General features: G+C 52.9%; 2 protein-coding genes across 2 annotated transcripts in view; one reads left to right on the forward strand and one right to left on the reverse strand.

Annotated features, from left to right (window-relative positions):
* Positions 1-17,894, forward strand: part of LOC140398963 (lysine-specific demethylase 5C-like) — a 74,927-nt gene extending 57,033 nt beyond the window's left edge. Inside the window, exons 14-16 of the mRNA XM_072487976.1 lie at positions 34-218; positions 2,263-2,520; positions 17,801-17,894. Of these exons, the coding sequence (XP_072344077.1) occupies positions 34-218; positions 2,263-2,520; positions 17,801-17,809 (452 nt within the window). The 3' untranslated portion in view covers positions 17,810-17,894. The remainder of the gene's footprint in view (positions 1-33; positions 219-2,262; positions 2,521-17,800) is intronic.
* A 3,184-nt stretch (positions 17,895-21,078) lies between these two features.
* Positions 21,079-24,193, reverse strand: part of LOC140398964 (fibulin-1-like) — a 316,048-nt gene continuing 312,933 nt past the window's right edge. Inside the window, exons 14-16 of the mRNA XM_072487977.1 lie at positions 23,768-23,893; positions 23,517-23,640; positions 21,079-22,756 (exon numbers count right to left, since the gene is read on the reverse strand). Coding sequence (XP_072344078.1) covers positions 22,399-22,756; positions 23,517-23,640; positions 23,768-23,893 — 608 coding nt within the window. The 3' untranslated portion in view covers positions 21,079-22,398. The remainder of the gene's footprint in view (positions 22,757-23,516; positions 23,641-23,767; positions 23,894-24,193) is intronic.

The following is a 24,193-nucleotide window of genomic DNA, read 5'->3' on the forward strand; positions in this document are numbered from 1 at the left end:
ATGAGGCTGACTCTATCCCTGGACTCTCTGCAGATGAGGACAACCTGCCCCTGGAGAGCCCTGCTGTCGAGCTGTCCGAGGCGGTGCAGCAACAGCTGGAGGAGCTGATGGTGGATGGTGACCTGCTGGAGGTGACGCTGGACGAAAACCACAACATCTGGAGGGCCTTGCAATCTGTGCGGACGCCGCCTCGTGAGAAGATCCGGAAGCTTCTGCAAGTAAGTTGGCACGGATGGGCATGCGGGGTTGTGTTTGTGTGTGAGCGAGTGTGTTTGTGGGGGCGGGACACAAGTTGGCTGCCCTGCAGAGATCCAACCACCTGGTCACCACTGGGAGCAAGAGCAACTCAGCAGGGAGGTAACAAACACAGTCCTCACTGCTCCCCTTGAACCCCATTATCTCTTGTATCGCGCATTAATTCCTGAAGCTCCTGTTCGGGGAGTAAAGTTCAGGAACTGTTTTTCATATTTGTCACCAATCAGAGAAATGCTCCCTCTAAACTGTCCCCATCCAACACTCCCAGGATAGGTACAGCACAGGGTTAGATACAGAGTAAAGCTCCCTCTACACTGTCCCCATCAATCACTCCCAGGACAGGCACAGCACGGGTTTAGATACAGAGTAATGCTCCCTCTACACTGTCCCCATCAAACACTCCCAGGACAGGTACAGCAGGGGGTTAGATACAGAGTAAAGCTCCCTCTACACTGTCCCCATCAAACACTCCCAGGACAGGTACAGCACGGGGTTAGATACAGAGTAAAGCTCCCTCTATACTGTCCCCATCAAACACTCCCAGGACAGGTACAGCACGGGGTTAGATACAGAGTAAAGCTCCCTCTACACTGTCCCCATCAAACACTCCCAGGACAGGTACAGCAGATACAGAGTAAAGCTCCCTCTACTCTGTCCCCATCAATCACTCCCAGGACAGGTACAGCACGGGGGTAGATACAGAGTAAAGCTCCCTCTACACTGTCCCCATCAATCACTCCCAGTCCAGGTACAGCACGGGGGTAGATACAGAGTAAAGCTCCCTCTGCACTGTCCCCATCAAACACTTCCAGGACAGGTACAGCACGGGGTTAGATACAGAGTAAAGCTCCCTCGACACTGTGCCCATCAAACACTCCCAGGACAGGTACAGCACGGGGTTCGATACAGAGTAAAGCTCCCTCTACATTGTCCCCATCAAACACTCCCAGGACAGGTACAGCACGGGGTTAGATACAGAGTAAAGCTCCCTCTACACTGCCCCCATCAAACACTCCCAGGACAGGTACAGCACGGGGTTAGATACAGAGTAAAGCTCTCTCTCTACTGTCCCCATCAATCACTCCCAGGACAGGAACAGCACGGGGTTAGATACAGAGTGAAATCGAAGTGCATGCTTTAACGTTTTTCTATCTTGTGTTCCATTAGCCAAATTTTTTGCTCACTCATTTAATCTGTTTTATGCCTCTGCCATTCTCAGGATACCTTTCCATTGTGAGAGTCTTCCTTGGGGCAATTAAGAGTACAGCACATGTGTTGGGCAGCACGGTGGCGCAGTGGTTAGTGCTGCTGCCGCATAGTGCCCGAGGTCCCAGGTTCGAACCCGGCTCTGGGTCACTGTCTGTGTGGAGTTTGCACGTTCTCCCCGTGCGTGCGTGGGTTTCACCCCCACAACCCAGGGTAGGTGGTTTGGCCTCGCTAAACTGCCCCTGAATTGGAAAAATGAATTGGGTGCTGTAAATGTATCGAATAAAATAGAGTAGAAGACATTGTGCAGGGCCTGGAGTCACATGTTGGCCCGCCTGGGTAAGGTCAGCAGACTCCCCCCCCCCCCCCCCCCCTCCGAATGGGTTATTGGTGACGCAGACGGATGTTAAGCAACAGTCTAGTAGTTTACCTGGGCACCATTGCTCAGAGCACCTTTTTGCTCATGACTCGTTTAATTAATTAGATTTAAACGGCACAGCTCCCTCCTGCACCCTGGTGCGATTCAGTCTCTGGCTCGTTACCCCAGCCTTCTGGATCCCCATTCCGGTAACGTGAGCGCCGTGCTACCTACTGTTCCGGCCTGCAGTGTTGCGCTGGGCTGAATGTGCTCCTGCACTCGCCTGCCTTCCCTGCTGTGTGGGGGGTGGGGGGTGGGGGGGGGGGTGCACACATTCATTGTGGCTGGCTTCTGATAATTCTCTCCTTTTTTTTTCTCTCCTTTGAAACAACCCTCCCCCCCCCCCCCCCCCCCCCCCCCCCCGCCCGCTTGCCGCCACCCAGATCGAGAAATTAGAAAGCAAACTGGCGCGAGTGCGAGGGAAAGACTCCGCTGAAAAACGCCGCAAGAGGAAACTGGAGCGGGGCGACTCATTCCTTCTGCCGGGGCAGGAGGACCCCGAAGAGCTGGACCCCACGGAGCCAAAGAGAAACCGGCCGGAGGCGGCCAGTCCGGCGGTCAAGACCGGCCGCGCGATCGAGCATCAGGGAGGGGAGATCCGAGAGGAATCACAAAGCCCAGTCGCACACAACGGAGTGGAGGTACGTCACGCTTTCTGTCAGCTCCTCCCCTCACCCTCGCTCCCTTCCTTCTCCCATCTATCACCTACCCCTCTGCAAATCACACGGCGGATCAAATAGCCTCCCACTGGCCAATAAGAATTCTGCTTGTGAGGACACAGAAAGAGCGGCCACATACTAGCCTCATCCCCACCCTCATCACCCCTAACAAAGAACAAAGAAAATTACAGCACAGGAACAGGCTCTTCGGCCCTCCCAGCCTGCGCCGATCCAGATCCTTTATCTAAAACTGTCGCCTATTTTCCAAGGATCTACTTCCCTCTGTTCCCCGCCCGTTCATATATCTGTCTAGATGCATCTTAAATGATGCTATCGTGCCCGCCTCTACCACCTCCGCTGGCAAAGTGTTCCAGGCACCCACCACCCTCTGCGTAAAAAAACGTTCCACGCACATCTCCCTTAAACTTTCCCCCTCTCACATTTAAATCGTGACCCCTTGTAATTGACTCCCCCACTCTTGGAAAAAGCTTGTTGCTATCCACCCTGTCCATACCTCTCATAATTTTGTAGACCTCAACCAGGTCCCCCCTCAACCTCTGTCTTTCCAACGAAAACAATCCTAATCTACTCACCTTCCTTCATAGCTAGCACCCTCCATACCAGGCAACATCCTGGTGAACCTCCTCTGCACCCTCTCTAAAGCATCCACACCCTTCTGGTAATGTGGCAACCAGAACTGCACGCAGTATTCCAAATGTGGCCTAACCAAAGTCCTATACAACTGTAACATGACCTGCCGACTCTTGTACTCAATACCCCGTCCGATGAAGGCAAGCATGCTGTATGCCTTCTTGACCACTATCGACCTGCGTTGCCACCTTCAGGGTACAATGGACCTGAACTCCCAGATCTCTCTGTACATCAATCTTCCCCAGGACTCTTCCATTGACAGTATAACGTCTTGGTTCCTGTACGGAGTTGCACTTTATGGAATCCCTGCAGTGCAGAAGGAGGCCATTTTGCCTATCGAGTCTGCACCGACCCTCTGAAAGACCCCCCCCCCCCCCCGCCCAGCAGCTTTCATCCATTCCGGCAGCGTGGGTTTCGTCAGCCTTGTTCCCTCTTCAATTATTACCTTGGAGAGTATAATATTATGGTCACTATTCCCAAGATGCTGCCCTATTTTCACCTCACTCCTGCCCGCTCTGCTTCATTTCCCGCTACCAGATACATAGAAACATACATAGAAAATAGAGGCAGGAGGAGGCCATTCGGCCCTTAGAGCCTGCTCCGCCATTCTCTTTATTTTAAGATATTTTATTTGAAACATACACAATATCAGCAAAATAAACAGACCAACATAGTTAACAGTTTGTACAATTTTTCTCCTTTTAATCACTCCCATCTCCACCGCACTTTGAAGGCCTATTCTGACCCCCTCAGAGTGAACCGGAGAAGTCGTGCAAATCCCCCAGCTAGGCCGCCACCCCCGCGGTGTATCCGACCCGGCGGCACAGTGTTTAGCGCTACTGCCTCACAGCTCCAGGGTCCCAGGTTCAATTCCGGCCCGGCCTCGGGCGACTGTCTGTGCGGAGTTTGCACTACTCCCCGTGTCTGCGTGGGTTTCCTCCGGGCGCTCCGGTTTCCTCCCACAGTCCAAAGATGTGCAGGTTGGGTGGATTGGCCATGATAAATTGACCCCTCCCAACCGGCTCACTCACTCTTCCAACTTCTTCCATCGGGAAGGAGATACAAAAGTCTGAGAACACGCACGAACAGACTCAAAAACAGCTTCTTCCCCGCTGTTAACCCTCTTATGGACTGACCTGATTAATACTACACTCCTGTATGCTTCACCTGGTCCCTGTGTCTTACGTATTTCCATTATGCACCTTGTGTTGCCCTATTACGTATTTTCTTTTTGTGTACTAAATGATTTGTTTGAGCTGCACGCAGAAGAATACATTTCACTATACCTCGGTACACGTGACAACAACCAAATCTAGTCCAATCCAATCCAAAAGAATAAGTGGGGTTACGGGGATGGGGTGGGCTTAAGTAGGGTGCTCTTTCCAAGGGCCGGTGCAGACCTGATGGGCCGAATGGCCCCCCTCAGCTCTGTAAATTCTATGAATCTATGACCTCCAATTCAGAAGGATCCTTCACCGGGCAATCAGAGAGGCGAAGGCCACGACATCGGCCCCCTTCGCCTCGTAGCCCCCCAAAGATCACCACCATGGGGTACGGCCTGACCTCGGCCCCACTAACCTGGATAATGTCCCGAACACTGCGTCCCAAAAATTCCAACGTCTCACAACCCAAAACATGTGAGTACGATGTGTTGTCCCCCGCCCACACTTCTCACACCCAAAGAACAAAGAAATGTACAGCACAGGAACAGGCCCTTCGGCCCTCCAAGCCCGTGCCGACCATGCTGCCCGACTAAACTACAATCTTCTACACTTCCTGGGTCCGTATCCCTCTATTCCCATCCTATTCATGTATTTGTCAAGATGACCCTTAAACGTCACTATCGTCCCTGCTTCCACCACCTCCTCCGGTAGCGAGTTCCAGGCACCCACTACTCTCTGTGTGGAAAATTTGCCTCGTACATCTACTCTAAACCTTGCCCCTCTCACCTTAAACCTATGCCCCCTAGTAATTGACCCCTCTACCCTGGGGAAAAGCCTCTGACTATCCACTCTGTCTATGCCCCTCATAATTTTGTAGACCTCTATCAGGTCGCCCCTCAACCTCCTTCGTTCCAGTGAGAACAAACCGAGTTTATTCAACCGCTCCTCATAGCTAATGCCCTCCATACCAGGCAACATTCTGGTAAATCTCTTCTGCACCCTCTCTAAAGCCTCCACATCCTTCTGGTAGTGTGGCGACCAAAATTTAACGCTATACTCCAAGTGTGGCCTAACTAAGGTTCTATACAGCTGCAACATGACTTGCCAATTCTTATACTCAATGCCCCGGCCAATGAAGGCAAGCATGCCGTATGCCTTCTTGACCACCTTCTCCACCTGTGTTGCCCCTTTCAGTGACCTGTGGACCTGTACACCTAGATCTCTCTGACTTTCAATACTCTTGAGGGTTCTACCATTCACTGTATATTCCCTACCTGCATTAGACCTTCCAAAATGCATTACCTCCCATTTGTCCGGATTAAACTCCATCTGCCATCTCTCCGCCCAAGTCTCCAAACAATCTAAATCCTGCTGTATCCTCTGACAGTCCTCATCGCTATCCGCAATTCCACCAATCTTTGTGTCGTCTGCAAACTTACTAATCAGACCATTTACATTTTCCTCCAAATCATTTATATATACTACAAACAGCAACGGTCCCAGCACTGATCCCTATGGAACACCACTGGTCACAGCCCTCCAATTAGAAAAGCATCCTTCCATTGCTACTCTCTGCCTTCTATGACCTAGCCAGTTCTGTATCCACCTTGCCAGTTCACCCCTGATCCCGTGTGACTTCACCTTTTGTACTAGTCTACCATGAGGGACCTTGTCAAAGGCCTTACTGAAGTCCATATAGACAACATCCACTGCCCTACCTGCATCAATCATCTTTGTGACCTCCACGAAAAACTCTATCAAGTTAGTGAGACACGACCTCCCCTTCACAAAACCATGCTGCCTCTCACTAATACGTCCATTTGCTTCCAAATGGGAGTAGATCCTGTCTCGAAGAATTCTCTCCAGTAATTTCCCTACCACTGACGTAAGGCTCACCGGCCTGTAGTTCCCTGGATTATCCTTGCTACCCTTCTTAAACAGAGGAACAACATTGGCTATTCTCCAGTCCTCCGGGACATCACCTGAAGACAGTGAGGATCCAAAGATTTCTGTTAAGGCGTCAGCAATTTCCTCTCCAGCCTCCTTCAGTATTCTGGGGTAGATCCCATCAGGCCCTGGGGACTTATCTACCTTAATATTTTTTAAGATACCCAACACCTCGTCTTTTTGGATCTCAATGTGACCCAGGCTATCTACACACCCTTCTCCAGACTCAACATCTACCAATTCCTTCTCTTTGGTGAATACTGATGCAAAGTATTCATTTAGTACCTCGCCCATTTCCTCTGGCTCCACACATAGATTCCCTTGCCTATCCTTCAGTGGGCCAACCCTTTCCCTGGCTACCCTCTTGTACGTGTAAAAAGCCTTGGGATTTTCCTTAACTCTATTTGCCAATGACTTTTCGTGACCCCTTCTAGCCCTCCTGACTCCTTGCTTAAGTTCTTTCCTACTTTCCTTATATTCCACACAGGCTTCGTCTGTTCCCAACCTTTTAGCCCTGACAAATGTCTCCTTTTTCTTTTTGATGCGGCCTACAATATCTCTCGTTATCCAAGGTTCCCGAAAATTGCCGTATTTATCCTTCTTCCTCACAGGAACATGCCGGTCCTGAATTCCTTTAAACTGACACTTGAAAGCCTCCCACATGTCAGATGTTGATTTGCCCTCAAACATCCGCCCCCAATCTATGTTCTTCAGTTCCCGCCTAATATTGTTATAATTAGCCTTCCCCCAATTTAGCACATTCACCCTAGGACCACTCTTATCCTTGTCCACCCGCACTTTAAAACTTACTGAATTGTGGTCACTTCCCGAAATGCTCCCCTACTGAAACTTCTACCACCTGGCCGGGCTCATTCCCCAATACCAGGTCCAGTACCGCCCCTTCCCTAGTTGGTCTGTCTACATATTGTTTTAAGAAACCCTCCTGGTTGCTCACCCGTCTGTTCGAACCCACTCGTCCTCGCCCGAGTCGTGTGTAACCTGTGTACCACCTTGAACTGAAACAAGCTCATCCTCGCACAGGAGGAGGTACCGTTCACCCACAGCATCACCTCACACCAGAGTTCCCATCCTATCTCCCTCCTCAACTCCTCCTCCCGCTTTATCCTCACCCATCTCTTGCTCCCCCAACCACCCGCATATGTCCCAATCCTACTCCCCCCCCCCCCCCCCCCCCCATGTCGTCAGGAAGCAGCAGTCGCTGTAATGCAATGTACTTTAGTAGGTGGGGTAACGTCGGCCAACGTAAAATGCCTCCTCAACTGGTTCCATATCCTGATAGTCGACTGCACCACCGGACTCCCCGCACACTTCCCCGGGGCGAACGGCAACGGGGCCGTCACCAGGGCCCTCAAGCTAGAACCCCTGCAGGAATCCTCCAACCTAATCCACTCTGTCGAACACCTCACCCTCTCCACATTCGCAGCCCAGTAACAATGCTTCCCCCTTTCTCTGTCTCTGCCTCTGCAGCAGAGCCCTCTTCACCCTCGGTACCTTCCCCATCCAAAATCAGTGCTTCCACCCTCCGGAAGAAAGCCTTAGGGAGAAAGTCAAACCAGAATCTTGGCAGTACATTCATCTTTTATCACCTGCACCCTCCCTGCGAACATCAAGTGTAAGTGTTCTACCTCTTGAGGTCCCCCTTAACCTAGGGTGGAACTGCTGCCTCACGGCACCGAAGTCCCAAGTTCGATCCCGGCTCTGGGTCACTGTCTGTGTGGAGTTTGCACATTCTCCCCGTGTCTGCGTGGGTCTCACCCCCACAACCCAAAGATGTGCAGGGTAGGTGGATTGGTCACGCTAAATTGCCCCCTTAGTTGGAAAAAAATGAATTGGGTGCTCTAAATGTATTTTAAAAAGAGAAATCCCCCCTTAACCTTTTCCACTCACGCTGTAAAGTTTAACCTGTGCATCGTGGCCCACTCGTGTGTCACCTTGAACCCCAAATACCTGAAGCACTCTCTTGCCACCGTAAACGGTAATTCCCCCAAATTGACCCCCCTGCCGCCGCATTCATCATGAACGCCTCACTCTTCCCTACGTTAAACTTATACCCAGAGAAGGCCCTGAATGTCTCTCAACAGGCCCATGATTCTGCCCAAACTCTCCAGCGCATCCGACGCTAAAACAACAGGTTGTCTGCATTTTGAAAACTAATTTCAGAGTATCCGATTATTTTTTTCCCAATTAAGGAGCAATTTAGCGCGACCAATCCACCTACCCTGAACATCTTTGGGTTGTGTGGGTGAGACCCCCGCAGACATGGGGAGAATGTGCAAACTCCACACGGACAGTGACCCAGGGCCGGGATCGAACCTGGGACCTCGGCGCCGTGAGGCAGTGGTACTAGCCACTATCTCTTGTCTGCACAATAATAATAATACTCTTTATTATTGTCACAAGTAGGCTTACATTAACACTGCAATGAAGTTACTGTGAAAATCCCCTCGTCGCCACATTCCGGCACCTGTTCGGGTACACAGAGGGAGATTTCAGAATGTCCAATTCACCTAACAGCACGTCTTTCGGGACTTGTGGGAGGAAACCAGAGCACCCGGAGGAAACCCACGGAAACACGGGGAGAACGTGCAGACTCCGCACAGACAGTGACCCAAGCCGGGAATCGAACCTGGGACCGTGGTGCAGTGAAGCAACAGTGCTAACCGCTGGGCTAGAGCGACACCCAGTGCTCCCTACCCCACCTCAGAATCCCTCGCCACTCAGCCGACCCCCGAAATGCAAATGCCAAGGACTCAATAGCCAGTGCAAATAACAACGGTGACAACAGGCACCCCTGCCTCGTTTCCCCTATGTAACCCAAAATCCGCTGAACTCATCTTGTTCGTACGCACACTTGCCACAGGGGACGCATACAAAAGACGCACCAACGCCACAAACTTAGGCCCAAAACCAAGCCTACCCAGAATTTCAAACAGATACCTCCACTCTACCCAGTCAAAGGCCTTCTCCGCATCCATGGATACAATAACCTCCAGTGCCTGCCCCCCCCCGCCCCCTGACAGAGACATAACTACATTCAGCAGCCTCCTAACGTTACTGGAGAGTTACCTACCCTTCACAAAACCCGTTTGATCCTCAGAACCACCTCTTTTTTTAAAAAAAATATTTTTATTAAGGTTTTTTAACAACACAATTTTTTCCCCTTACAAACAATAATCCCCCCCCCCCCCCGTAACAAAATAACGCAAATTCTCCCTGAGCAAGATATATACAAGGCAAGATGGTATATTTACATAGCTTTATACACTGGCTCTTGGCTGCGCGTACCGTTCCCCCCCACCCTCCATGCTATCTCCCGCTCGTCCATCCCCTCAGACAGTCTCTCGTTTTCCCCCCCCAGGGTTGCTGCTGCTGCTGATCGACCTTCTTCTAACGCTCCGCGAGATAATCTAGGAACGGTTGCCACCGCCTGTAAAACCCCTGTGCAGACCCTCTCAAAGCAAACTTAATTCTCTCCAATTTTATGAACCCCGCCATGGCGTTAATCCAGGCCTCCAGGCTAGGGGGCTTCGCCTCCTTCCACAGTAGCAAGACCCTTCGCCGGGCTACTAGGGACGCAAAGGCCAGAATTACGGCCTCTTTCGCCTCCTGCACTCCCGGCTCATCCACTACTCCAAATATTGCTAGCCCCCAGCTTGGCTTGACCCGGACTTTCACCACCTGGGATATTACTCCCGCCACTCCTCTCCAGAACCCCTCCAATGCCGGGCATGACCAAAACATATGGACATGGTTCGCCGGGCTCCCTGAACATCTTTCACATCTGACCTCTACCCCAAAGAACCTACTCAGCCTCGCCCTCGTCAAATGCGCTCTGTGAACCACCTTAAATTGTATCAGACTGAGCCTGGCACACGAGGAAGAGGTATTAACCCTACCCAGGGCGTCGGCCCATAGCCCTTCCTCAATCTCCTCCCCCAGCTCCTCCTCCCATTTACCTTTCAGTTCTTCTACTAGCGCTTCCCCCTCTTTCATCTCTTGGTATATTTCCGATACCTTGCCCTCCCCAACCCATACCCCCGAGATCACCCTATCTTGAACTTCTTGTGTCGGGAGCAACGGAAATTCCCTCACCTGTCGCCTCACAAAAGCCCTCACCTGCATATATCTAAATGCATTTCCCGGGGGTAACTCAAATTTCTCCTCCAGTGCCCCTAGACTCGCAAATGTCCCGTCAATGAACAGGTCCCCCATTCTTCTTATCCCCGCCCGATGCCAGCTCTGGAATCCCCCGTCCATCTTCCCCGGGACAAACCGGTGGTTACCCCTGATCGGGGACCACACCGATGCTCCCATTGCACCCCTGTGTCTTCTCCACTGGCCCCAGATCTTTAATGTTGCCGCCACCACCGGGCTTGTGGTGTATTTTGTCGGCGAGAGCGGCAGCGGTGCCGTTACCAACGCCCCCAGGCTCGTTCCTTTGCAGGACGCCATCTCCATCCTCTTCCATGTCGCCCCCTCTCCTTCCATAACCCACTTACGGATCATCGCCACATTTGCTGCCCAGTAGTAACTCTCTAGGTTTGGCAAAGCCAACCCTCCTCGGTCCCTGCTGCGTTCCAAGAACCCTCTCCTAACCCTCGGGGTCTTATTTGCCCACTCATACCCCATAATACTCCTACCTACTCTCTTGAAAAAGCCCTTGGTGATCACGATGGGGAGGCACTGAAACACGAACAAAAACCTCGGAAGGACCACCATTTTAACCCACTGCACCCTACCCGCCAACGAGAGCGGGAGCATGTCCCATCTTTTAAAATCCTCCTCCATTTGCTCCACCACCCTCGTCAAATTCAATTTATGTAGGGCCCCCCAACTTCTGGCTATCTGGATCCCCAGATACCGAAAACTCCTCTCCGCCCTCCTCAGCGGCAGGTCCCCTATCCCTCTTTCTTGGTCCCCTGCCTGTAGTACAAAAAGCTCACTCTTCTCTACATTAAGCTTGTAGCCCGAAAACTCTCCAAACTCCTTCAGAGTCTGCATGACCTCCACCATTCCCTCCATTGGGTCCGCCACGTATAGCAGCAGGTCATCCGCATATAGCGATACCCGATGCTCCTCTCCCCCGCGGACTATCCCCCTCCATTTCTGAGACTCCCTAAGTGATATGGCCAAGGGTTCGATCGCCAATGCAAACAACAGGGGGGACAGGGGGCACCCCTGTCTCGTCCCTCGGTACAGCCGAAAGTACTCTGACCTCCGCCGGTTTGTCACTACGCTCGCCACCGGGGCGCAGTAAAGGAGCTTAATCCATCTAATAAACCCTCCCCCGAACCCAAACCTGCGCAATACCTCCCAGAGGTACTCCCACTCTACTCGGTCAAAGGCTTTTTCCGCGTCCATAGCTTCCACTATCTCCGCCTCTCCCTCCTCCGATGTCATCGTTATCACGTTTAAGAGCCGCCGCACATTGGTATTTAACTGCCTGCCCTTTACAAATCCCGTTTGGTCCTTGTGTATCACCCCCAGGGCACAGTCCTCAATCCTAGTGGCCAGTACCTTCGGCAATAGCTTAGCATCCACATTGAGGAGCGAAATCGGCCTGTACGAGCCACATTGCAGTGGATCCTTGTCTCGCTTTAGGATCAGGGAGATTGTCGCCTCCGACATTGTCTGGGGCAGGGTTCCCTCCTCTCTTGCCTCGTTGAAGATCCTCACTAGTAGCGGGGCCAGCAGGTCCACATATTTTCTGTAGAATTCCACCGGGAACCCGTCCGGCCCCGGGGCCTTCCCCGCCTGCATGCTCCCCAAACCCTTACTCAACTCCTCCAGCCCAATTGGTGCCCCCAAACCAACCGCCTCCTGCTCCTCCACCCTCGGGAACCCCAGCTGGTCCAGGAATCGCTTCATCCCCCCTTCCCCCCCCTGGGGGCTGGGACCTGTACAGCTCTTCATAAAAGTCCTTAAATACCTTATTTATTTTCGTTGCACTTCGTACCGTGGCTCCCCTTCCATCTTTGATTCCCCCTATTTCCCTCGCTGCCGCCCTCTTACGGAGCTGGTGCACCAGCATCCGACTAGCCTTTTCCCCGTGCTCGTAAGTCGCCACTTGTGCCTTCCTCCACTGTGCCTCCGCCTTGCCCGTGGTCATTAGGTCAAACTCCGTCTGGAGCCGTCGCCTTTCCCCAAGTAATCTTTCCTCCGGGGCCTCTGCGTATCTCCTGTCCACCCGCAAGATCTCCCCCACTAACCTTTCCCTTTCCATTCCCTCTATCTTCTCCCTATGAGCCCTGATGGAGATCAGCTCTCCCCTAATCACCGCCTTCATCGCCTCCCATACCACCCCCACTCGCACCTCCCCGTTGTCGTTGGCCTCCAAGTACCTTTCAATACACCCCCTCACCTTCCCACACACCACCTCGTCCGCCAGCAGTCCCACATCCAGCCGCCACAGCGGGCGTTGATCCCTCTCCTCTCCCAGCTCCAGTTCCACCCAGTGCGGAGCATGGTCCGAAACGGCTATGGCCGAATACTCAGTCCCCCCCACTCTCGGGATGAGCGCCCTGCCCAGAACAAAGAAATCTATCCGGGAGTAAGCCTTATGCACGTGGGAGAAAAAAGAAAATTCCCTGGCCTGCGGTCTTGCAAACCTCCATGGGTCCACTCCCCCCATCTGATCCATAAACCCCCTAAGTACCTTGGCCACCGCCGGCCTCTTTCCCGTCCTTGATCTGGAGCGGTCCAGTGCTGGGTCCTGCACCGTATTGAAGTCCCCTCCCATTATTAGTCCTCCTATCTCCAGGTCCGGAATGCGCCCCAACATGCGCTTCATGAATCCAGCATCATCCCAGTTCGGGGCGTATACATTTACCAACACCACCCACATCCCTTGCAACCTACCGCTCACCATCACATATCTCCCTCCATTATCCGCTACGATAGTCTTGGCCTCAAATGACACATGCTTTCCCACCAGAATTGCCACCCCTCTATTTTTTGCGTCCAATCCCGAGTGAAATACCTGTCATACCCATCCCTTTCTTAACCTGACCTGGTCCGCCACCTTCAGGTGTGTCTCTTGGAGCATTGCCACATCTGCCTTCAGTCCCTTCAAGTGCGCGAACACTCGAGCCCGCTTCACCGGTTCAGGCCCCTCACGTTCCACGTTATCAGCCGGATTGGAGAGACTCTCACCCCCCCCCCCCCCCCCCCCCCCGCCGACTATCCATCTCCTTTTCTGGGCCAGTCCCTTGTCCGCGTCTCCCTCACACTCCAGTCCCCCAGCTGGGGGACCCCCGTCCCAGCCACCTCTTCTGTGTCCCATTCTCTTTCGGCCAGTGCAGCAGCAACCCTTCCCCCCCCCCCCCTCCCGCTAGATCCCCGTCTAGCTTTTTTGCTCCCCCCATATCCCTCCCGTAAGTCAGCTGACACCTGCTGACCCCGGCTTCCCCCGCCATCCATTTAACCCCCCCCCCGTGTGGGTCTCTCCCAACCAATGTACATTCCTTTGTCCCCTTCCCGCCCTTTTTATTATTTTTTTTGCCGCGCGCGGGAAAAACCCCGCGCTTCCCAAAGCCTGCCCCGCTCCCCATGGCGCTGCTCCTGTCATAGCCTTGTCCCTCTCCCCCAGCCCATATATCCTTTCCTGCGCGTGGTTGACCCCCTATGTACAACAAACATCATACTTCACCCCTCAAACACCCCCTCCCACACAAACCCTCAATTAGAGTCCAATTTTTCAACTAATATAAAGGTCCACGCCTCTTCGGGCATTTCGAAGTAGTGGTGTTGGCCATTATGTGTAACCCACAGTCGCGCTGGCTGCAGCATTCCAAATTTCACCCCTTTCCGGTGCAGCACCGCTTTGGCCTGGTTGAAACCCGCTCTCCGCTTAGCGACCTCCGCACTCCAGTCCGGGTATATTCTGATCTCCGCATTGTCCCACTTGCTGCTCCGTTCCTTCTTGGCCCATTTCAGGACCCTCTCTCTGTCCGTAAACCGGTGAAATCTCACCACCATCGCCCTTGGCTGCTCTTTTGCATTGGGCTTCCTCGCTAGCACTCGGTGCGCCCCATCCAGCTCCAGCAATCTCGGGGGGGCCTCCACACCCATCAGCGTCCCGATCATTGTGCCCACATATGCCGCGGCATCGGCCCCCTCCATTCCTTCTGGGAGACCCAGGATCCTCAAGTTGTTTCTCCTTGATCTGTTCTCCAGGTCTTCGAGTCTTCCCGCCCACGTCCTGTGCAGCGCCTCGTGCCGCTCCACTCTCTCCGCCAGTCCCACGAGCTCGTCACCGTTCTCACTCACTTTTTCCTGGATCTCCTGAATCTTCACCTCTTGGGCTTTCTGGGTTGCTCCAAGTTTTTCCACCATTGCCAGTATAGGCGCCACCATCTCCTTACGCAGCTCCTCGAAGCAGCACTTGATGAACTCTTTCATCTCCTCTCTGTCCATGGGCGCCGCCATTTTGTTTTTTTCTTCTTTCTTCTCCCGCTGCTCCAGGGCCGCTTTCCTTGCCGTTTCACTGCGGGTCCGGTCCATGCAGGGCTGTAGGGGGCTTCCTCCGTTCTTCCCCACGGGTTTTTTTTTTTTAAAAGGTCCGTTGGGGCTCCGTTAGCGGGCCCAAAAGTCCGTTTCTGCGGGAGCTGCCGACTCGCGCGGCTTAGCTCCGCATCGCCGCGACCCGGAAGTCCCCTCAGAACCACCTCTGGCACGCACCACTCCAACCTACATGCCATGCCCTCACCAATACTTTCACGTCCGTATTCAACAAAGAAATGGGCCTGTAAGTCCCGCACTCCAGTGGGTCCTTCCCCTTTTTCGGGGTCAATGAGATCGATGCCTGTGATAACATCGCTGCCAACTCACCCCTCTCCACTGAACATCTCAAACAAGTGGGAGGGGGGCCAACTCTGTCGCAAACTGCTTATAAAACTCCGTCGGAAAGCCTGCCGGCCCGGGGGCCTTACAATCCATCACCTCCCTCAGCCCCAATGGCTCCTCCAGTGCCTGCCTCTTCCCCTCCTCCAGCTCTGGGAACCCCAGCCCATCCAGAAACCGCCCCATGTCCCCTGCCTCGCCAACCTGCTCAGGCTTTTATAACTTGTAGAAACCCCTGAGCACCTCACTTATCTTTTCCAGCTCCGTCACCAGCTCCTTCTTCTCCAACCTTACCTGCAAAGTAGCCCTAGAGGCCGCAACTGGTGAGCCAACATACGACCCGTAACCTTGCACGTTCTCTCAGGGAAACTCCTTCCAGGCTCCAATCACTCTCTGGGTGAAAATGTTTTCCCTCACATCGCTTCACGTCCGCCTGCCCCGTTGTTTTGAATCCATGCCCTCTCGATCTCGATGTTCTCTTGCAGAGAAACCGTCCATAGCCCTCAGGATCTCCAATACCCTCCAATCCAATCCCCTCTCAGCCTTCTTTTCCCACCCGGGGAAAATAGTCCAAACCTCGCCGATCGATCCTCAGAGCTACAGTTCTTTATGTCCCTGGAATCATTCTTGTGAATCTCCTCCGTACCCCCTCCAAAGTCTTCACATCCTTTCCCAAGTGAGCCACTCAGAACTGGATGCAGGCCCCAGGACAGTCCTAACTGGATGCTCGCTGACCCACACTGTCTCCCGGGCCAGCAATGCCTCTATTTTACAATTCCCATCCTTGTTTTCACGTTCTCCCGCCCCCCCTCCCTGTCTCTGTAACCTCTTCCAGCCCCTACAACACTCCCTATCTCTGTAACCTCCTCCAGCCCCTACAACCCACCCTATCTCTGTAACCTCCTCCAGCCCCTACAACACTCCCTAGCTCTGTAATCTCCTCCAGCCCCTACAACACTCCTTATCTCTGCACCCTCCTCCAGCCCCTACAACCCTCCCTATCTCTGTAACCTCCTCCAGCCCCTACAACACCCCTTATCTCTGTAACCTCTTCCAGCCCCTGCAACCCTCCCTATCTCTGCACCCTCCTCCAGCCCCTACAACCCTCCCTATCTCTGTAATCTCCTCCAGCCCCTACAACACTCCCTATCTCTGTAATCTCCTCCAGCCCCTACAACCGTCCCTATCTCTGTAACCTCCTCCAGCCCCTAAACCTTCCCTATCTCTGTAACCTCCTCCATCCCGTACAACATTCCCTATCTCTGTAATCTCCTCCAGCCCCTACAACCCTCCCTATCTCTGTAACCTCCTCCAGCCCCTAAACCTTCCCTATCTCTGTAACCTCCTCCAGCCCCTAAACCTTCCCTATCTCTCTAACCTCCTCCAGACCCTACAACACTCCCTATCTCTGTAACCTCCTCCAGCCCTTACAACCCTCCCTATTTCTGTAACCTCCTACAACCCTCCCTATCTCTGTAACCTCCTCCAGCCCCTACAACCCTCCGTATCTCTAACCTCCTCCACACCTACAACCCTCCCTATCTCTGTAACCTCCTCCAGCCCCATCAACCCTCCCTATCTCTCTAACCTCCTCCAGCCCCTACAACCCTCCCTATCTCTCTAACCTCCTACAACCCTCTGAGATCACTCAAATTCTGGCCTCTCGAGCATCCCCGATTCCCATCGCTCCACCATTGGCGGCCGTGCCTTCAGCTGCCTGGGGGCCCTAAGCTCTGGAATTCATAGAATTTACAAATCATAGAATGTACAGTGCAGAAGGAGGCCAGTCAGCCCATCGAGTCTGCATCGGCCCTTGGAAAGGGCACCCTAATTAAACACATGCTTCCACTCTATCCCCGTAATCCCACCTAATCTTTTTGACACTAAGGTGGCCAATGCACCTAACCTGCACATCTTTGGACTGTGGGAGGAAACCGGAGCACCCGGAGGAAACCCACGCAGACACGGGGAGAACGTGCAGACTCCACACACACACACCCGAGGCTGGAATTGAACCCAGAGCTGTGAGGCAGCGGTGCTAACCACCGTGCCGCCCCTATTCTTCCTTAAACCTCTCCCTCTGTCTGTCTGTCTCTCTCTCTCTCTTTCTCTCTCTCTCTCTGTCTCTTCCTTCGACATTTCTTAAAGACCGACCTCTTTGACCGAGCATGTCCCTAGTATCTCCGCCCGTGGCTCGGGGCCAAAATCTGTCAGAATCACCCTCCTGTGAATCACCTTGTGCACTCTTTGCTGCAGGCGCTCTATCAATGCGAGTTGTTGCATCCGATTCCTCGCAGTGTGTCACCCCATTCTATGAATTGCTATGGAGACCGTGTGAGTTTGTTTGATATACATGTCCCGCATTCCTCATGGCAAAACATCTTGCGACTAATCAGAGTCCGCGTGCCAATCATTCCCGGGCTCTCTCCCCATGCAGTACAAATTGTTGTTGGCCTCATTATGGTTTGGTCATTTCCTGAGAGATGCCCTGATGCATCGGAGAGGAAAAACTTCCCGTCTCTTTTTTTTTTTGACCTTCAGCAGTTCTCAAGCCCAGTCCGACCCGACGATTAATATTGATCCCCTGGCCTGTTTCTGCCCGCACCTGCTTCTGATTCTAGCTTTTTTTTCTGTTCCAGCAGTTATGATCGAAGGCCACCTTCCTCAGCAGCTTTGTCGTGGACACAGGCCACCCGAGAGACTCTTGACTTCGGTGGGAACTGGAGGGCGGGGCAGGGGATTGTGTGTTGGGGGGGTGGGGGGGGGTTGGAGGTGGCGGCGGCGGCTGGCGTCACCCTGTTGAGAGCAGCGGAGTTGGGGGCGAGGGGAAAAGATGAAAATTAACGAGAGGAAAACCAAGCCGAGAACTGATTTGCATTCGGCGGCGGGGTTGTGTTAGGGGGAGGGGGGGAGGGAGGGTGGGGGGGTGAGCTGGGGAAAAAATGTTAAATACTCGCTGCCGGAGTATAACCCCACTGTTGGGGGTGGGGGTGGGGCAGGGTTGTGGGAGGGTGGGCTGGCGGGGTTATGGGGTTAGGTGGGGGGGGGCTACGAGGAGGGGATCGGCGGTGATCTCAGAGTCACCACTCCCACGTTAACTCTCAGCACTGAATCTCACCAGGGTGACTCAAACCGCCAGGCAACCCAGTCAGTTGAATCTCTTTGTCACTTCCCCACTCTTTTCGCTCCTGCCCTCCCACCCTCCCCCCTTCTCCCCAATGTACTTTAGTTCTCTCTCTCTTTCCCTTCCCCTGCCCCCTCCCACTTCACCTCCAACCCCTCCCCGGCCTTCCCCTACCTGAGGATACGGGGTCGGGGGGAGAGGAGAGGGAGGGGAGCGGTTGTATGCGAGAAAAGCAACCGACCGTATCGCGCGCTCTACCCAACGCGGGTGTACGGAGAACAGTTGTCACAAAACCCGATACTTTCAGTTGGTGGGGGAGGTGGGTTCAGCCTTTGTGGGAGAGGAGCGGAGTGGGCAGGGGGTGGGGGGAGCGGGTGTGAGTAAATCGGCTCTGTTATCGTGTGCATGATGTATTAACCGACCCCTGTAGCTGTTCTCGAACACGCACGCTCTCGCGTCTGCGCAACTATGCCATCTTTCTTGTCTCCGAATCCAGTGCAGTAACTTCAGACAACCCCGTTTGAAAGACTCGAAGGCGGGCGTATGTGCACAATGGCGCTCTCTCTCTTACTGGAGCGTGAATACACAGGCGTTCTCTGACGCATGCACTGTCCACATGTATCAGAGGTGCTGTCTTGCGCGCACACATACCCGGGTGCATGCTCGTTCGCTCTCTCTCTCGGTCCACAGACTCAAAGGCACCCTGGCCACAGGAGCACAGGGACGGTCGTGCATCCGCAACGCACGCGCGTAAAGTCCCCCCCCCCCCCTCTTTCTCTCTCGAGCCGGAACGTAGGTGTGCTCATCAGGAGTGCGGGCAGACACACATAAAGAGAAGAGATAGTTCTGGGGAGGGGCTGATTTTGGACCTTGTGTGGTCATCGGCTGTGGTGAGCATTCGAGGGCCGGTGCGCACACGTGAAACTGCGGGTGTCTGCTGGAAGAAGCGGCCTCCCCTGCCCCCCACACACAGTGGTCTCTCTCTTTTTATTTCACTGCCTGTTTTAAAGGCACACACTAAACGCTAAACCTGCAGGGGACGTGGCAGCAGGACCGAGAGGAAATTCGCCGCCAAGTGTGTCAGCGATTCTATTGTTGTACAGTATAACTGGTGAAAGAACGGCTACGTTAATCCACCTCCTCAACCCGTCTCCTCCCCCTCTTTCTCTATCTCTCTCTCTCTCCTCCGACTGCATTGTAATTAAAACCTGCGTGTAATTAATTTGTTTTAACTATTTGTTCTTTTTTGCTTTTTTTTTTTGTTTGTTTTAGGGTTTCTGTTGGGTCCTTATAGAAATAAAAATTTTAGAGAGGTGTTTCAAAAAAGCAGATCCCCATGTGTGTGTGTGTTTGTGCATCACATTGTTTTATCATTCATTCGCGGAATGGAAGCATCGCAGGTAAGGCTGACGTCCTTGATGATAAGGTGGCGGGTGAGCCACCACCTTGAACCGCTGCAGTCTCCGTGTGGTGGAGGTTCGCCCATACCGCTGTTGGGGAGGGAGTTCCAGGATTATACATAGATTAACATAGAATTTACAGTGCAGAAGGAGGCCATTCGGCCCATCGAGTCTGCACCGGCTCTTGGAAAGAGCACCCCACCCAAGGTCAACACCTCCACCCTATCCCCATAACCCAGTAACCCCACCCAAAACTAAGGGCAATTTTGGACACAATGGGCAATTTATCATGGCCAATCCACCTAACCTGCACATCTTTGGACTGGGAGGAAACCGGAGCACCCGGAGGAAACCCACGCACACACGGGGAGGATGTGCAGACTCCGCACAGACAGTGACCCAAGCCGGAATCGAACCTGGGACCCCGGAGCTGTGAAGCAATTGTGCTATCCACAATGCTACCGTGCTGGGACCCAGTGCCAGTGAAGGAACGGCCGAGATATTTCCAAGTTGAGGCGGTGTGTGTGTGGGGGGTGAGGAAGAGGAACAGGCGGTGGGTGTTCCCCATGGCGTCTGCTGCCCTCGTCCCTCTAGGGGGTAGAGGTGGCGGGTTTGGGCGGAGCTGTCGAGGGAGCCTTGGCGAGTGGCTGCAGTGCATCTTGTAGACGGTGCACACGGCTGCCGCTGTGAGTCGGTGGGTGGAGGGAGTGGATGTTGAAGGTGGGGGTTAGCGTGTTGGTCGATCGAGCGGGGGAGGGGGCTGCTTTGCCCTGGGTGGTGTCGAGCTTCTCGCGTGTTGTCGGAGCCGCGCTCATCCAGGCGAGTGGGAGAGTCCATCACACTCCTGACTTATGCCTTGTAGATGGTGGACAGGCTTTGTGTGTGGGGGGGGGGGGGAGAGAAGTATCAGAGGGTGAGTAACACTCTGCAGAATTCCTAGCATCTGACCTGTTCTTGTAGGCAAAGTATTGGCTGGATCCATTTCAGTATTTGGTCATCAGTAGCCCCTAGGATATTGATAGTTTTTTTTTTGGGGGGGGGAGGAAATTCCTTGTTGGAGATGGTCGTAGCCTGGAACTTGTGTTATGACTTGGTTACCGCGAAGATTGTGCTCTGTAATAGTGATCCCTCAACCACCATCGCGAAGACAAAATAGACGATCTGGGTCATTCGGGTTTGTGCATGCCGTTGCCGTGATTGTAATAATGACAACCTTCCGCTGTATTTCATCGATAGACGGGTACTATCGAAATATTGCCATTGCCTCCGATCCACATTGGCTTTAGCCATTCCCAAGGCAGCTGCATCAGAAGGACTCGCTCGAGAAAGTCAGAAAGCATAACTGTGCAACTAGAGAAGAACATAACTAGAGAAGAAAGAGCAGGAGACGAGGTTGTTTTATATTAATTATTTTTGACAATGTTCAAGCAAGCACCTGCAACAGAAAAGTAATACTTGGTCGAAATGCTTACTTCGTTCAGACACCCGGGACAGTGCTTCTTCTCAGTAATTCTTCCACGCAGTGTGGGAACCCCTTTCATCTCCAGATAACAGGTTAGATACAGAGTAAAGCTCCCTCTACACTGTCCCCATCAAACACTCCCAGGACAGGTACAGCACGGGGTTAGATACAGAGTAAAGCTCCCTCTACACTGTCCCCATCAAACACTCCCAGGACAGGTACAGCACGGGGTTAGATACAGAGTAAAGCTCCCTCTACACTGTCCCCATCAAACACTCCCAGCACAGGTACAGCACGGGGTTAGATACAGAGTAAAGCTCCCTCTACACTGTCCCCATCAAACACTCCCAGGACAGGTACAGCACGGGGTTAGATACAGAGTAAAGCTCCCTCTACACTGTCCCCATCAAACACTCCCAGGACAGGTACAGCACGGGGTTAGATACAGAGTAAAGCTCCCTCTACACTGTCCCCATCAAACACTCCCAGCACAGGCACAGCACGGGGTTAGATACGGAGTAAAACTCCCTCTACACTGTCCCCATCAAACACTCCCAGGACAGGTACAGCAGGGGGTTAGATACAGAGTAAAGCTCCCTCTACACTGTCCCCATCAAACACTCCCAGGACAGGTACAGCAGGGGGTTAGATACAGAGTAAAGCTCCCTCTACACTGTCCCCATCAAACACTCCCAGGACAGGTACAGCAGGGGGTTAGATACAGAGTAAAGCTCCCTCTACACTGTCCCCATCAAACACTCCGAGGACAGGTACAGCACGGGGTTAGATACAGAGTAAAGCTCCCTCTACACTGTCCCCATCAAACACTCCCAGGACAGGTACAGCAGGGGGTTAGATACAGAGTAAAGCTCCCTCTACACTGTCCCCATCAAACACTCCCAGGGCAGGTACAGCATGGGGTTAGATGCAGAGTAAAGCTGGCCTCCTGGACCAATCTTTCAACTGACATCATTCACAAAAAACAAGCTATTTTTGTCATTGCCTTGGGGGGGTACAAATTGATTGCGGCTATTCCAGCACTGAAAGCACTTCACAGCGACCTGAGCTTGTGAAAGATGCTTTCCTCCTATCCCTTCCAGCTGTGTCATGGATTGTGGGGAGGGGGCAACATTGTGATGGGGGGGGGTCTGGAAAAAGATCACACCCTCCATACACGGGCCTGCAGAGGGGTGCGTGGACGGCAGGGGGTTGGGGAAGAGGGTAGAATCTGGAAGAGCAATCTGGAGACCATCAGAGAGAAGGTCCAGTGATGAAGACGTAGATCCTGGCGATGAATTTGGTGGCGCGGCCCTGCCTGATCAGCGTCATCTCCACATCCAGCAGGAAATCGCGGGGCGCCCGAGGCTGCAGCTGCAGGTAGACGAAGCCTGTGTAGTTGTTGTGCCGGCGGGTGCTGAAGAATCTGCCGTCGTTGCCCCCGGTGATGCCCAGCAGGATGTTGTCACCCACGTAGACAGGGGAGGGGATGATGCGGAAGATGTTGGCCGGCACCCGAATGTTGATGGGGAAGGTGAGCTGGTAATAGGTGATCCTCTGTGGCTCCGTCTGGCACTCAACATAATCCTGGCACGAGAGTCGCTCACAACGGCTATCCAGGAGTAACAGGAAATAAAAACATGAATCGTGAGTATCGTTGTCACAGGACTTACAGCAAAAGAATCCATAGACTACAGCAAATCAGTCTACAGAATGTATTAAAATAAAACCATACACCGCAGCAAACATGATGGATTCTATTTAAATAGTGCACTACACAAACAGTCCACAGTGTCTACTTAAACCACAGCAGTCTCGATATAAACAGCAAACAGTCTGCAGTGTCTAATTAAACAACAAAGGTAAGGTAAAGTCACCATAGTCCCAGCTGACTATAAGCTGCTTTTCCCATTTGAGGGGGAGAGCTGACTGGTGGTGATTAAACCGGAGGATCACCACACCTCAGGCGAGGGACAAGGTTGAGAAGGCAGAGCTTTCATTAATAACTTCGGCCGGTAACGGGAATTGAACCCGTGCTGCTGGCTTCATTTACATCACGAACCAGCTGTCTAGCCAACTCAGATAAAGTACGGGGAACAGCGTACCACAGCAAACAGTCCACAGAATCTACTTAAATCTGCAGTCTGCAGAATTTATATAAACAGCAAACAGTCCACAGAGTTCAGCAAAGAGCCATGATTGCACCAGCGAAATGCAGTCCACAGAGGACGGTTTGCAACCCCCAGTCACTTAGGGGCAGTGAGGTGCCCAAGTGTGATTGTGAGGCAGTGTTTACACCTAGGCAGAACATTTCGGGCTTTACCAGTGCAGCTGTCAAAAAAAAAGCTCCCGCCCACGTGGAAGGTACTTACGCCTGTCCCACCCTCTGGTAATTGGAGGGGCACTCGAAAGAGATGCACCTGAATCCACCCTGAACGTTGAAGCAAGTCTCGGCCCTTGTACAGTTGTGGGTTCCCAGTGTGCACTCGTCGAGATCTGAGGGAATGAAGCCAGAGTGAGACGGCAGCAGTTTCCCTTTGCATCGGTGGCAATGTGATTTAATCCTCCTTGGCCAGGTTCATCTACCTACCAAGAACCATTAAGTTAATGAATAAAGGCATACCTTGACAGTTTCTTCCGTTGAGAGCGAGGACGTAACCGCCAGGGCAAATACACGCGAAGGACCCTGGTGTGTTCACACAATGATGAGCACAAAGGGTGGAAGCAGTCAGAGAACACTCATCGACATCTGAAAGGGAGGGAGAGAGAGAGAGACAGGAGTTTGCTGTGAAAATGAAACACCAATGTTCTTTTGACTCCGGAAGATAGTCACCGAGGTCTCCAGCACAGAAAAGGCCCTTCAGCCTATCAGGTTTGCGCCAGCCAAAAACAACCACTCAAGTATTCTAATCCCAATTTCCAGCACTCGACCCATAGCCTTGTCTGCCTTGGCATCACAAGTGCACATCTAAATACTTTTAAAACGTTATGAGGGTCTCTGCCTCCACCACCCTTTCAGGCAGCGAGTTCCAGACTCCCACCCCCCCTC

This window comes from Scyliorhinus torazame, chromosome 22, assembly GCF_047496885.1.
Source record: "Scyliorhinus torazame isolate Kashiwa2021f chromosome 22, sScyTor2.1, whole genome shotgun sequence".
Lineage (NCBI taxonomy): Eukaryota > Metazoa > Chordata > Chondrichthyes > Carcharhiniformes > Scyliorhinidae > Scyliorhinus > Scyliorhinus torazame.